This window comes from Zosterops lateralis (assembly GCF_965231275.1).
Source record: "Zosterops lateralis genome assembly, chromosome: Z".
NCBI lineage: Eukaryota > Metazoa > Chordata > Aves > Passeriformes > Zosteropidae > Zosterops > Zosterops lateralis.
In genome coordinates, this window is record NC_139800.1 from 80,149,812 (window position 1) to 80,164,902 (window position 15,091).

Sequence of the window (15,091 nt, forward strand, 5' to 3'; positions counted from 1 at the left end):
TCTAGTTACCTGAGAATGTGGAGTCTGGATGGTTACAACCCCAGAGCCAGGAATCAAAGGTAAGGCATAGCATATATTGAATTCCCATCTCAAAACTGTGCAGGAAGCTGCTCTACCAGTGGACACTTCTGGCCCTCTCCTCCTGCAGTGACCCTGGCCTCAGCCAAGTGACAGCCACAGCCAGAGCTCTGGGATCAGGTCACCCTTGGGAGGGCCACAGCACCTTGCCCACACCTTCAGCCTTGGGCTGGGGCAGGCAGGGACACTGGGATCATCACCCCTTTCAGGCTGTGCTGAGATTGGGTGCTTGCAGAACACCTGGGCTGTACAATCTACAGCATCTGTGACAACAGCCTTCAGGCTCCATAGAAAAGGCTTCTTTGGAAACTGGAGATGCTGAGTACCTCCACCACTGCCAGGGCTTTGGTGTGGTGGTGGATGAGTGGTTCTCCTGGACTCCAGAGGCTGTGCTGTCCATAGCTGTTGCCTTTGTGGTATGGCAGAAGCAGCCAGGGCTGCAGACACAGCACTGCACAAGGATCCTCACATGCAGGATGAGCTGCAGCACTGCAAGCACTTATAGAGCCTGCCAGAATTTGGACAAGTATCATAGCTTTAATTGGAACAGAAAACATGTCTCATGCTAATAATTATTTTAAACACATGAGTATAAGGGAAGAAAAACCAGAAAACATCCTTCATGCTGATAATTATTTTAAACATACCAGTATAAGGGCATGGATAGGCTTAACGAGCCCTGTAATTACTGAGCTTAAACACCAACTGTTCCTCAGTGAAGCTTCAGGAACGGGAGTTCCTTGGCCATCGTTTAGGGGTCTCTGCCTCCCCTTGTCCCCAGGCCATACAGTGAACCCCACCTGAGACTTGGCCACTCTGGGGAATGTTAAACTCATGCAAAAACTAAAGCAGATACCTGTGGTGGGGGCAGGCAGCCTGGGGGGACAGGCCCAGGACCACAGCCACCACCCAGTACCACCTGCTCCAGCCCTGTTCCCACACCAGGGGATGAGGCTGGTGACCTCAGCTGCTGCAGCCTCTCTCTGAGAAGTGCTGCCTGCCCTCCCAGACAGGCCCTTCCAGCCCCCACAGGCCCCTGCAGCATCAGCCCCCACTGGCAGGCAGGCAGGGGGCCCGCAGCAATGGGGAGACAAATCAAAACTCACCAAACGTCACCGTGTCTGGCTCCAAAATTTATTGAACTACAAACACACATCACTCAAGAGCACCAGGTCTGGAGGAATGTGAGGGACCAACCCCCTTCCATTAACAGGGGGCAGGAGCTTCAGCTTCTGCTTGATTTGAACACAGACAACACCCCAAACCCAACAGAAACAGTGCTACAGCAGAATTACAATGGTAACGGCGCAGAATTTACAAAAATATAAATAACCTATTCGTAACCCTAAAGAAAAATAACATCTACCATACAAAACAACATGTATTCCCTTGGGTGAACCATGGCTACAGAAATGTAGTGATTATTTTTTTTTTTTGAAAAGCACCCTAGTCTGAAGTATTAAATAATCAAACATGGAGAGAGGGTATCTCCCCAAAACACTTGCAGACTCTTCCCAGAAGCGTGCCCAGATCAGTAACACCAAAGTTTCTTCAGTACTGCCTATTTCTGTAAAAGCACGTTGGAGGGAAAGCTCTTATGAGCCCCCTGTTCAGAAACAGCACCCGAGGGATGTTCACTAATTGTTCACCAGAATAAACACTTAAACAACAGTGAAGTATGTGCCTATTTTAAGTCTATGCTTAAGAGCTTCCCAGAACAGTGCTAGATTTAAACTTATCATACAAATTCCTCTGCAAATCAGACTTCCAGGCAAGACTGGTGTGGAAACCAATCACTTGTAAAAAAATAACCCCATTGCATTGGGGTGTTTCCACTGTTCAGTCCTAGCTCAGGTTTGCACAGATGCAGAGTTATTTGATTTCTTTTGCCTCCCTGTGAGCCATGCCAGCTTGGCACAAATGGCTTCCTGAGGCTGTGGCATGAGATCCAGCACTACAGGAATTACTCTCCATTACATTCCATGTAGTATGTTGAAAATACTATTTAAAAAGCAAAAGTCAAGTATCAAGTCCATTGGTTCCCCACTGAAGCAGCTCCCTGCTCAGGGATCACCATTGTTCTGATGTCTGAGTCACAGCATTATCCCTTGGTTTCAAGGCTCTCATGGTTGGTTCCCTGAGGGCTCTGGCTGGGCTCGAGGCAGCCTGGCCAAAGGGTCTGAGGGTGGGCTAAAGGCAACCTGTTGGACTTTTGGCCCTTGTAAACACAGCTGGTTTTTTCACCACAGCTGAAGGAAGGTGCCTGCCATGAGCACAGTGAGAGTGGGGAGCAGCCCTTGGCTGGGAGCTGGAAGAGCCTCACTGCTGAAAAGCCACATCCTGCAAGGCTCCTGTGCAGTGTCCAGCCCTGCTGGAGCACCAACCAGTGTGACTTGCACCGACACCACGAGTGAGGCTCTGTGGGGGAACCCAGAACAGTTCAAGCACACATAAAACCAGCCCCTGCCAACCAGTGCTGAGGCAGCACACCCCGTGGCACAGCCAGGGCCTGAGGGGCAACACCAGTGGGGCAGGAGCTGTGCCATGGCACACACCACCCTACACACCCTGTATGGGATGGCCCATACACATACACAGCACAGACCCCGTGTGCTGCACCCTCTAGGCAGGGGTTTGACTGTAAGTAATATTGCTCAGACACCAAACAATTGAAAAATAACTTTACCTTAAAAGCTACAAAGGAAAATGGGTTGATTTCTTTATAAAAGGTAGGAAAATCCCCAAATGAACAAAAAATCCCCAAAGCCTCACTCCATTTGCTTGGCCCAGAGCCAAACCCTGGCACATCAGTGGAGCTGCCCAGCATGTGAAGAGATTTGCAGCACACAGGTGTGACAATCCCCCATTATCCACAGCTCTAATTTAACAGCTTTCCCTGCCCATGTCTTGTTCCTGACACTCCCATGAGACAGGAGCAGGCTGGCTCTGCCATCCTGCCTGGCTGCCACTGCTCTGTGCATTCCAAGTGACCACACACTGGTGACACAGGAGCACACAGGACAAGCTGCTCAGTCCAGTTCCAACTTCAAAGCCAGGGCCAGCAAGCTGAGCTGCAGGGAGGCTCTTACTCAGATGCAGTGGGTGAAGTTATTTTCCTTCCCACTGGAAGTGACTATGTCCACAGAGGGATTAAATATTTATTGGATTTTGTGAGGTGATTAAACCCAGCACTCTCCCTGCCACAGAAAAGCCTCAAACAGGAAATCCCTGGCCCCAGGCTGTGTGTGCTATAGCAACACTCCTGGCTGCTCTGTAACAGTCAGAGTGCAGCAAGAGTCTGACTAATCCTGGCCCCACACAGCACAAGGTCCAACTCTGTGATCTTGGGGAGCAAAGAGCAATGAAACGACCTTGACTGTGAAAAAAACGAGCAGTGAGGGAAAGTGCCAGGTCCAGCTCAAACTGCCCATGCCTTTGCTTATCTGAGCACGTCCTGGGCGTGTTCAAGCCCCAACATCTTCAAACAGGGAAAGGAAACACCAGCAGCTATTACTACCCGGGGTGTGGGGGAGGTCTGCCTTCCTAGAAGGGCATCCACTTCTTTCAGGTCAGATAAAGAATTGTGGGCTCGGCAGAGGGGGCCTGGGTGGGGGCAGCAGGCAGTGGGGTAACAGTGCCACTTGCTGGTGACCACCACACCACTGGCTTGGCCCAAAACCCCGGTGGGTGACAGGCAGCAGAGCAAAAAGCACTGGGCAGACCCAGCCACAGCAGTGAGGGACAAAAAACAGAGGCAGAGCGAGCTCCACCAGCTCAGCTCCTGTGACACTCTCTGGCAGTCTCGGGACAGCTAAGGTGACACTCATCACAGAATACCCGGAATTGGAAGGGACCACAAAGATCATGGAGTCTAGTGAATGGCCCATAGAGGGACTGAGCCCTGGTGCTAGCAGCACCATCCAGGCTCTGTCAGAGCTGCTGGGCGCTGAGCCACGGCCGCAGCCCTGCCGGCAGCTGCTCTGCCCCCGCGGGCCCCGCGTGCCTGCCCGCCCCCGCACCGCTGTGCCCCGCTCAGGAACGTGCTCCTGCAGCCCCCGCTCTGTCCAGGGCCACCAGCACAGCCCCGGTGGCCAGGGCAGACCCAGAGCAGCCCAGCTGCCTGCAGCCCCCAGGCTCAACACTGAAATCAGGGTGACCGGTGACAGCGAGGCTGTGGCAAGTTATGACAAATCCCCCAGGATGAAATACCAAGCAGAAGGGTGCTCCCCTTTCCCAGTAGCAACTCTCAGGAATGAGAAATCAGGCCATTTTTAGGCAGGAAAAAAAAAAAGAAAAATATTATTTTAAAAGAGGAGGAGGTTCTGGAGGAGCTCCTGCTGTGGCTGGCACAGGAATGTCACTGCTGCCTGTGACCACAGTCACAGCTCCAGCCCTCAGCTGTCACCCGTGGTGCAGTGTCTCTGCCCCTGTGCCACCAGGGTTTGTGAAGCCTTGGAGGCAGTGGGCAGTGAGCAGCCACGGGGCTGGGGTGAGCCAGCACCTGCCCATGGCCAACAGCCACAGCCCAACGAGGACTCACACAGCTCATCCCGGGAATCAGTCCAAAACTCGTGCCAGGATGCTACACTGAATCACAAATGGAAGGTACCAGGGTGGCACAGAGGGACAAAGGCTGGAGCCTGGCACATCAGCCATGGTCAGGTCCTCTGCCAAGGACATTGCAGCACAGAGGGAGAGAAGCAACTGAAAAGTAAATTGAGAAAGTGGCAACTGGCACCTGAGAAGGAAGAGCATGGGCCAGAGGAAGGATGGGAAAGCTGGAAAGGAGGAGATGGCTGGGCTCATAGGAGGACACTGCCCACAGAGACCAAGCCTCGTGGCTGAGGGTCCCCATGGCAACAGGGGGGCAGGACAGGGCTCATTGCAGAGCCAGAGCACCACAGCACAGCGACTGACAGGCAAGGGTGTCACAGCCAGAGAAAAACAGCTTCTGGAGGGGCCTGAGCAAGCCCTCCCCTATAGAGCAGGGAAAAGGCACAGCTGTGCTTCCTGGAACCCCTCTGCAGAGCCACCCCTGTCGTGTGTCCTTCCACTCTATGATGCCAAGACCGTCTCTGTGTTCTCCTGCCATGCCCTCCAGGGGGGTGTTACATGACTGCAGGCCACTGCATCTCCTCTCTCACATGAGTCAACAGCGCAGGGGAGCTTCCTCCATCCCTGCCCGTCCCCTAGCGCTGGCGGTCGGGCGCGGGGCTGAGTGTGAAGTGGTCGCAGAGCAGGAGCAAGGCGTCAAACCGCTGGAGCCGCTGCAGCGCCTGCGCCAGCAGCGGGACGGTGACGGCAGCCCCGGCGTAGGTGAAGTGTGCCACCAGCTGCTCGAAGCCCGAGATCCGCCCCAGCAGCTGCGGCATCAGCCCCAGCTCCAGCGCCACGTGGCTGAAGTTCTTCGCGCCGTTCAGGGAAGGGTCCAGCAAGAAGGCGAGCGACTGCACCAAGGAATGGGGCAGCTCTGCTATTGGGAGACCTGGGGGCAGCAACACAGAGTGAAGATGAGTTAGGACACATCTTACCCAAACAGGATAAGGGAAAAGAGAACAGCCAGCCTCCAGCCTCAGCTGAGAGTAGGTGAAAGGCCACCCTGCCAGGGCAGGTATCGCCTCCAACATCATGTTTAGAGCTCAGCAATATGGAGTTGGCTCAGTCCTGGGGAAGCTGGTAACTGGTGGCAGCTGGGCCACTTGCCCACAGGACACATCACAGAAAATACACCCTGTGGACCAAAGGCCACAAGTCAGGTAAGTCCCTGGTGGGGACATGGTGGGCATCTGGAGGAGCTCCCTTCCATGAACCTCCCTCTGATATGCTCATACTTGGAGTACAAAGGTGAGACGGGAAGGCCCCTTACCTTTGGCTGTGCTGCTGATCTGAGTCACCAGGCTCTGGGCATCATCCACCTGGTGAGACAAAGACCCCAAGGTTGGTGGCAGTCTGCTGAGAACAGCAACACCTGGCTCTGCTCCGAGGGCCATCACAGGGCCTCAGGGAATGGTGCTTCTCCTCCAGTCTTACCACCCCATATTAACATAACTCAGTCCCTATTCCTACCCCCTGTGTCAAACCCAGCCTCTGTGTCTGACCCCTGGGCAGCTGGCAGTAGTTCTGAGGGGTGATGAGGCAGGAGTAACTTACCAGCTGCTCCCCAGGTGGGATTTCAGGCTTGGGAAAGTGATGGGCCCCCTCCTGCACCACATTCCCGCTCTCTGCTGGAATCCTCTTCATTGCCTGGCTCGCTGCATCCTCCAGCCGCTCACCACCCACAAACTCCGCCTGGGTGGAGAACTTTTGGAGGTCCAGCTCAGTGCACTCCACAGGTGCATGTGGCCACTTGTGCTGCATCTCAGAGGCACAGGAGGAGAGGGGGGCCAGGGCCTCCACTGTGCCTGGCCGGCCCTGCTTGGGCGTGGGGGGCGGCAGGACCCCCTCCAGGCAGTCACCGTGGCCTGATGCCCGGATGAGGGGCTGGCTTTCCAGAAGGCTCCTGCCCAGCTGGGCCTTGGAGGCAGTGCTGACTGCAATGGCTGGTGGCAAGTCCATCTCTGGCTGGAGAGAGGGGAGCTGGAGACCCACGGCTTCCCCATCCGAAATGAACTGTACCGCTTCCACATGGCCTGGAACCAGAAACCAGCATGGATCAGTGAAACTCATCCAGCTCCACCATCCTTCCTGCCTAAGGGCATCTCTTCCTGGCACCATGTGAACTGGAGCCCAGCACCACCCCCTCCCTTCCCCAGGGAAGGCAGCAAGAGCAGGTACCTTCTGCCTGCCTGTAGCAAGGGCTCAAATTCTTCACGCCCAAGCAGCAGGGTCCAGACATCTGCTCCTCACACAGGAACCTGCCAGGTGCTGCTGCAGTTGGGAACGTTGCTCGCTGGCCTGAGAAGTTCTGAGTCCTCAGGAAGACTTAGAGGAAAGAGGAGAAACAGCCTGAGCAAAGGCTTGGCTTGCTTCCCTAGCATGTTCTCAGCCCTGTGGTATGCCTGCCAGTGAGGAGCTGGGAGCCCAGTAGCTCCCTGGCATGCTGCTGGATGCCATCCTGCCCCAACCCTGCCCACCAAACCTGCAGCCTTCCTCATTCTGCAGCAAAGAGCCTCCCAACCAGAAAAAACTCAGAAGGGAGGATTGATAGTTATGACTGTGAAATGGCCTCTACCTTCTGATGGCCCTAAGGAGGAGGGAGGCTCCTCTGTGTCACTGAGCAGGTAAAGCACATGAGAGGTCCTGCAGGCATGAGAAGCAGGATGAAGTGTCAATTCCATATGAGCTGAGGAACCGTTGGGTGACTGGGCTGAGAAGGCAACAATGCTCTACACAGCAAGAAGGGGCCATGGGCACAAGTGAATGGCACAGCAAGGAGAAGAGCACCAACTCACCTCTCTGGCACTGGCTTTTCCAGAATCGCTTGCAGTAGATGATGGCAAGTGCCAGAAGCACCAGGACGATGATGACCAGGGCACTGCTGGTCAGTGCAAGAAGGGCTGTGTCCTGTGGTGGTACAGTAGGGACAGCGACCTTCACCAGGTTTGTTCTGGACCGACCTGCAAACATCATCCACAAAATGCTGGAGCCGAACTCAGAGGCTTGGACCACCCCTTCCCTGCCCATCTCTCATCACATGGCATGACTGTGCCCCCTCCAGTGGGGCTGCAGCTCCCCTGTGCCCACATCCCCTGCCCTGACCCCACCAGCGTGGGGGCACCTACACTGCGGCTCAGAGGATGGTGTCTGCTTGGTGCAGGGAATGCACTCCCACTCCAGCTGCCCGCTGATCCGTGCCTTCCTGTAAAACCTGTCAACAGAGCAGACAGGCTCAGCACAGCCTGGTCCCCACCCAGCTCCCACCACCCAGCTGTGCCCCCCGCCCTATAGCAGAGAGGTACAGCTGACCCTGCACTCCTGCTTGGCTGGCAACAGGAGCAACAGGGTTCTCGTCGCTGGCTGGAGCTGCACAGCACCTACTTGTTCATGTCTAGCCATTTGTAAAGAAGCAACATCTTTCTAACAGCCCTCCCACCCCTCTGTCTCTGCTGAAGTGGATTTTAATGATTAATAGCTCCCCACAAGGCTGGCAACACCCCAGCTACAGCTCTGTGTGAGAAGAGTCCGGAGTCCTGACTCACTCCTGTCCCAGGCCCACCAATGGCCAGCAGCGTCTGCAGCACCTGGGTTTGGCACAGGCTGCCTCTACATAGACATTTCATTTCAGTAACCCCTTAAACCCCCTCTTTGAAGACTACCAACCATAATGCTCTACAACCCCTCATCTTCCAGGGCTCAGCCACCCTGGTGTCTACAGAACAACCAGAGTCTGGAAGTTCTCATTCACAGCTCATTTATGGGAGCCCTTCTCTGGAGCTGCAACGGGACCCACCAGACGGGTCTGACTTCCATGTCACTAGCAGCGACATCACTGGGTCACCAGGCTCCTCTTAGGTCCCATGTGGCCTCAGGTAAAGCCCCCTCTGCCCAGCCCCTCCCTGCCTGCCCCCCGAGGTGTGGTGGCTCTGCCCAGGCCAGCCCCGCTCACCCCGGCAGGCACTCCCCACAGACAGCATCGGCCGTGGCGGTGCAGTTGGACTTCTGCAGGCGGTTGATGAGGGCACAGGACAGGCAGGGCTTGCAGCCATGGTGTCCCCAGCGGTCCTTGAACTTCCTGGGAGGGCAGGCCACGCACTGCGCGTCCCCGCCGCTGCCGTCGCCGCAGTCCTGCAAGGCACAAGGGTGGGGGCACGGCTGTGGCATGGGGCCAAGGGGTACCAAGGGAAAGTGCCCCCTTTTTGGAGACAGAGGGTGGCAGGGCTACTGCTGATGTGGGGTCCTCAGAACCCAGCTGAGAGCAGCCGCCACCAGTGCGGCTCCCAGGAGATGCTCTGGGACCCTGAGCTGCAGCCCACTGGTGTGCTCTGGGTGTCCCAGCTGCAGCCCACTGGTGTGCTTTGGGTGTCCCAGCTGCAGCCCACTGGTGTGCTCTGGGTGTCCCAGCTGCAGCCCACTGGTGTGCTCTGGGTGTCCCAGCTGCAGCCCACTGGTGTGCTCTGGGTGTCCCAGCTGCAGCCCACTGGTGTGCTCTGGGTGTCCCAGCTGCAGCCCACTGGTGTGCTCTGGGTGTTGGAAAGCTGCAGCACCATGCCCCAGGGGAATCCTGCTGCCTCCCACCAATCCAAGCCTCCACTACAGAGGCCAGGCTGGGACGCCCTGCAGCAGTGTCCTGCTGGTACCCACCCATGTGCAGCCCAGCTATGCAGTGTGACCTTTTTGGGGCTACAGAGCAGGGGAAATTTAGACTTCCAGCAGCAAAAAAGGAAATCAGGTGCTGCCTTAAATCCCTCACCACCTCCTGCTTCCATTGTCTCACCCTTCTACCAGGGTAAGGGAAGCAATCCACCATCCCATCCTACCAAGTCTCTGCTCCTCCCAACATGCTGGAACCGAAGATCATCCTTCTGAAGGGAGGTTGGCAGAGGATTAACCCAGTTGTGCCACCCATGATGATTTCTGCTCCTTACAAAGAACTCAATTTACCTTGGAAAGCTCCTGCCCGGGCATGCACTTTCTGCAGGGGACACATTTCTTCTGGTCATCCAGGTACTCACTCTCTTGGCAGGCCATTGTGAAGAGGAGAGGAGAGCTTGGGGACAAGAGGAAGAGAAGGCAGAGGGATCAAAGCCAGCCCTAACACATTTGGGATAAGTAGTGTGCCCCTTTCTGGGTGTACATCTCCACCTGGTCAAAACAGCAGCCAACACTGCTGAGCACCATGGGTGGGACTTGGGCAGGAGGTAATTCCTGGCTCCTTCCACATGGCTCCATCCAGTCCCAGGTGTTTCAGCAAGGCTGCCCCATTCTGTTGCCATCTCAGAGCCTCACAAAGCAGCAAATTAAATTTTAGTCACAGTATTGAAATACTGACCACTAACTGCTCATCTCACCAGTGGATTCTGCCAGCCCCAGCCACGGCTCTGGGTATAAGAGACACTCAGTAGAGAGCCTGGCCCCAGCAGAGGCTCAGCAAAGCCCCAGCTTTAGGATCCAGCAGCCCAGCTCTGGCCAACGAGGCTGCATTGCTGTGACAGCACCAAATGCTGGTGGCTGTTGTGTCCCTGGCAGAACAGGACACACTGCCCCACACACACCCTGCACCTCAATAGAAAGGGAAACACACCCCCACATGCCTGTGGTCCTGCTGTGTCCCCAGCAGAATGGGGGACACACACACTCCTGTGGCCCTGCTGCTCCATCCTGGACCTGTGCAGTTGCCCAGGCTCTTGCCCCATGCACATTTCAGCTCTGCATGGCATCACTCACAGCTAACCCAGAGGACCAGCAGAACAAGCTCTCACCTCCCTCTGAAACACCCTCCAGAGCCTTTCTGAGGTGCATTATTGGCTCAGCAGAAGGTAATAACAGAACCAGCCCAGGAGCCACAGGGCCACACTGTCAGTAAGGATGGCTCAAAGGGCAGCAGAGGACCAGCATCTCAATCAGGGCAAGCAGTTCAGACTGAAGCTGCAAAACCGAGTAATTTATTTAGAGTTTTGGGGCTGCCTGATTATTTCTTTACTTTCTAGATGGGTTCTTCTCATGATTACAGGGAATAAAATCCACTTTCACTAGACCAGTCTCACTTTGCTTTTCCTATTACCTTGTGCAGAAAATCAGGAGAGATACTGTTCAACCCTGCCTTGGGAGCAAGTTCTCAACATCCAACAGGAAGAGTGAACACATTTTGGAGGGCACCACCCTGAACAGCCTGAACTGCCTAGAAGAACCTGGCCAGAGCTGTCCTCTGGGAGGGAATCTTGGCCAGATGTCTGGCCCCTGCAAGGCACTTACAGCACAGAGGGATCATCTACAGGACCCCCTCCTGCCCCAGCTCCTTCCCCTCCCACAGCAGCATTCCTCCGCAGGCTTTTTCTGCCTAATCCCACCACTCCCTTGCCGGTGCCTTTTGGAAGCGGACACTTGGCTGGGCTCCCCCGGCTCTGGAGGGCCGAGATTCATGGGAGATGAGGTCTGCCCAGACCAGCACAGCGCATGAGTCACCCTCACGTAGCTGCTCCTGCTCGCAGCACATGGGCTGACACAAGGATCATCAGCCAAGCCCACGGGGACAAGCCAGGAGGGGCTGAAGGGACTAAATCTGTCTTGCAAGCACCTCGGGAGGGGCAGGGGCACAGCTTGTAACTAGCATGAAGGAGGGTTTATGCTAGTTAATACTGAATAAAAGGAGGGTTTTTCACCATCTCAGAAGGTGGTCAAGAGGGAGCCTGGTGTCACCCCAGGAGATGTACAGGGTTTGGTGTCAGGGCTCAGCCTCAGCTTGAATGTAGAAGGGAATAAAAAAAAGCAGGGAGGCAGGTTCCAGGTGAAGGACACACAACTCCTTTGGGGGGCTGGCACACCTGGCAGGTGTCACCCAAGTGCTCTGGGAGGCCACCATGCCAGGGGACTGAGCCCAGCCTCTTGGTGAATTGTGCTTACAGCCCAGCTCAGCCCTGGCAGCAGGTGCCTCTGCCTGATGTGTGGGTCAGCACTGCTGATGCTCCAGTCTGGAGTTTAATTCAGGCTTTTGCTCCTACTAACAGCACAAGATGAATGAAAAAATTACAGGGAACAAACAAGAAAGGAGCCCAGACACCAGAGTATGGAGAGCAAAGGGCTGATTTTTACCTGCACTCCAAAGTGCTGTAATACAAGTGAAAAAAAGCACTGGTGAAAATAACCTCAACAAAACAAAACAACAACAACAACAACAAAAAACCCCAACACAAACCAGCAGTGCTTTTGGTGAAACAGTCCTGTGAACTCAACTTTGCCACTTTTTCTCATATATTTACAGAATTTCCAAGCCTTTCAGAGAGCCTGCAGCTGAGACAATGCCCTCAAAGCCCCCTCCCCACAAGAACCCAGTTTAAAGCAGTTTGCCAAATACAGAAAGTTACACAGGCCAAAGGAATCCTGTGTCAGAGCTGCTCCAAGCACAAGGACGTCTGCCAGGATGATGGAATCACTCAAGATGGAGGAGACAGCCCTGCCTGATTTGCCAGCAGGATTCTGGGCACAGGGCAGGTCTGCTGCTGCTCAAGTGTAACTATACAGGGAACAAACATTTTGCTGAATATCTGGCATGAAATTCAAAGCTGGGGGATCTTTGTACTTCTTATTCTAATACCAGCAGCCCCAAAAGACTTGATTTGTACATGGAGGGCACATCTAAACCACCTGGTAGGGCAGCAACCTTGGATCACCTGATGTTTGACTGAAACAACTGGTCTTCCTGAGGCTAAAGGACAAGCCAAACCCAACAATTCCCACCTCTTCGGGAACCACATGGAGTCTTCCAGAGACTGCCAGAGCCACACATTTTACCTGCCACAGGGGAGTATAAAGGTGACACAGTAACAATGAGTATGCATGGACACAGTATCAGTGTTCTCAGAGCTTGAGGGGAGGAAGGACCTCCTGCCATCAGTCCCAGATGAATGAGATCTAACTTAAAAACATCATTAATTTATTAAAGAACTCTTTCATTGCCTTAAAGAGACATCCTGCCTGAGCAGGAGAGCAGAATGGGCTCCCCCACTGCACCAGCCCTTAAGATACCAAAACCATGAGCTCCTGAAGGAGTTTCACTGCATGAGAAGAAATGGTTTCAGCAGTGCCACAGCGTGAGCTGCACTTCATCCACCCTGTGACAACACTACAGTTCAGTCATTGTCTTTTCTCTGTGAACGTGTAATTTAAAAAAAAAAAATAAAATAGATTGTATTGGAATCCATCTATTTCTTTTGTTTGCAGCTAAAGGATTCTGGGAGGAAAACAAGGGTGAGGAAAATAGTAGGTGAAAAAGTACAAAATTAAAGTAATCAGTGAAACCTTCAGTGCCGCTGATTCTCCCCATCTGCCCAGCAGGGATGCAGACAGGACAGGAGGAGGTGGGATGGGCTGCTCCCTGTCTCAGCCACAGACCCTGTCCCTGTCAGCCATGGGTCTCTGTTTGCCTGGGACAGGAGGTGCTGTCTGAACCCCTGACCATGCTCAGGGGCTCAGACACCCCAGCAGTGGCTCCTCCATGTCACCACGTGAGCCAGCACACACATTACAGGAGACTGCTACCCTGCTGCAGGACTGACTGGCAGAGCCAGGCATTACTGTGCCTCTAGATGAGACACTTGTATACATTGGAACCTAAGTAGAGAGAGCTGAAATCCTAAATAAGAACTGCAAGTGAAAAAGCAGGGGGGAAAAAATGCTATCTGGAAAATATGAGTGCATGCCTCACGGTTGGCCACAGCCAGTTCCAGTCTCCTGCTCAGCCATTCCCTCACTCTGGTCCAGGAAGTGTCTCCCCATCTCCTTGTGCTACAAACCATGCTGGGAAAGCTTGTGCAGCAGTGGGACTCCTCTGGGCAAAGGGCTTCTCACAGAAGCAAAAAAAGAGGAAAAAAGGGGGGAATCTGAGGCTTTCCACGTGGCTTGGAAATCAATAGGTTTCCCAAACTGGAGATTCTATGCACACGATTTCTCACTAATTATTTTATCTGGAGTGGCTGGGGACTTGTGCTTGCTTTAAGGGAAAGCACCGTGCTCGGGTGGGAGAGGAAGTGCCCCGGGCTGCTCCCACCCCTCCAGCACACAGCAGGAGTCCCCAGGGCGCAATGCCCACTTTCCAGTGACTTCTGCCAACTTTAGGGCTGCCCATTTTGGGAACCCACACTCTGCCTTACCAGGTATCTCAAGTAACGCCTCCAAAGCTCCTATCAATTCGCATTAAACTTTTCCATCTGGTTTTTTTTTTTTTTTTTTTTTTTTTTTTTTTTTTTTTTTGCCTCACATCTAATTCTCGGTAACTTTCACCATCTTCCCGCAACGATCAGAGAACCACTGAAGCCGTAAAAGCTTCTCTGAGACCACGGAGTCCAACTGTTCCCTCCAGCACTGCTCAGGCCACCACTAAACTAACCCACGTCCCCAAGTGCCACCACACCCACGCGTCCATTAAATCTCACCACTGCCCGTGGCGGGGCAAGAAAGTTTTTTTGGGGAAAAACTTGTTGCTCAAATATACGACCTAAACCTAGCAACCCCCGGATCTGGCAAGGTGCTCGTTTCTGGCAGCGGAGCCGAGCCGAGGCGATGCTGGCGGCGGGATGGGTTCCGGGGGCAGAGCGGGGCGCGGAGCCCCCGCGGGTGGGTGCCGGCCGTGGGCGCGCCCCGGGGAGCGCCGGCCCGGCTCGCCCCCCGCCCCCGCAGCCCGGCCGGACCCCGCGGCCCCGCCGGCGCCCCCCAACGCCCGCTCGGGGAAGGCGGCGGCGCGTCGGGATATGCCCGGGCACGTCCCGGCCGGGGGCTCCGCCGCGGCCCCGCCGCTCCGCATCACCCGCGCGGCATCCCCCGGGATGTTCCCTCCGGTGTCCGCATCTCCCGGCCCCGCACTCATCGGGCCGGTACCGCCCGGCCCGGTACCGCCGGCGTTCGGAGGTGGTCCCGCAGCCCACGTGTGTCGCTGCCGGGAGCGGAGCCGCCGCAGGTCCCGCAGGTTCTGCCGGTCCCCCCCGACCCTGCGACCTGCTCCGCCCGGCGGTGACACCGGCACCGGCACCGGTACGGGTCGGGACCGCCGTGAGCGGGCGGGCAGGTGCGCGCCCCCCGCGCCTTACCTGTGTCCCGGTGCTGGCAGCGCGGCGCGGGCCGGACCGGCACCGGCGGGACCAGGAGAGACGGCGCAGAGCCGGACCCAGAGCAGGAGCCGGACCGGCACCGCACGGCGAATGACTCGGCGGCCCCGCGTGGAGCGGAGCGGGTCCAAGCCCGTCCCGTCCCGGGCACCGGGAGCGCCCCCGCGCCCCGCCCCGCAGCCCGCATTGGCGGCGGCGCCACCGGGGCGGGGCGAGACGGGGGGCGGCGGGGGCGGCACCGGGACCGGCACCGGCACTGGGGAGGCGGCGGGGCGATGCCGGGACCGGGACCGGGGGGCGGTGGGGCCGGAGCCCAG

The 15,091-nt window shown here is 55.7% G+C and overlaps 1 protein-coding gene across 1 annotated transcript; it reads right to left on the reverse strand.

The window, feature by feature from the left end:
• Positions 1-5,267: 5,267 nt before the first annotated feature.
• LOC310922573 (tumor necrosis factor receptor superfamily member 27-like) lies at positions 5,268-14,799 on the reverse strand (the record flags this gene model as incomplete). The annotated part of the gene is made up of 9 exons (XM_083883203.1): positions 14,757-14,799; positions 9,619-9,724; positions 8,624-8,802; positions 7,800-7,885; positions 7,470-7,634; positions 6,853-6,999; positions 6,229-6,707; positions 5,945-5,993; positions 5,268-5,563 (listed from the first exon to the last, which is right to left on the reverse strand). The coding sequence occupies exons 2-9, from the start codon at positions 9,703-9,705 to the stop codon at positions 5,268-5,270; spliced, it is 1,488 nt and encodes a 495-aa protein (XP_083739329.1). The 5' UTR covers positions 9,706-9,724; positions 14,757-14,799.
• Between the last annotated feature and the right edge of the window lie 292 nt (positions 14,800-15,091).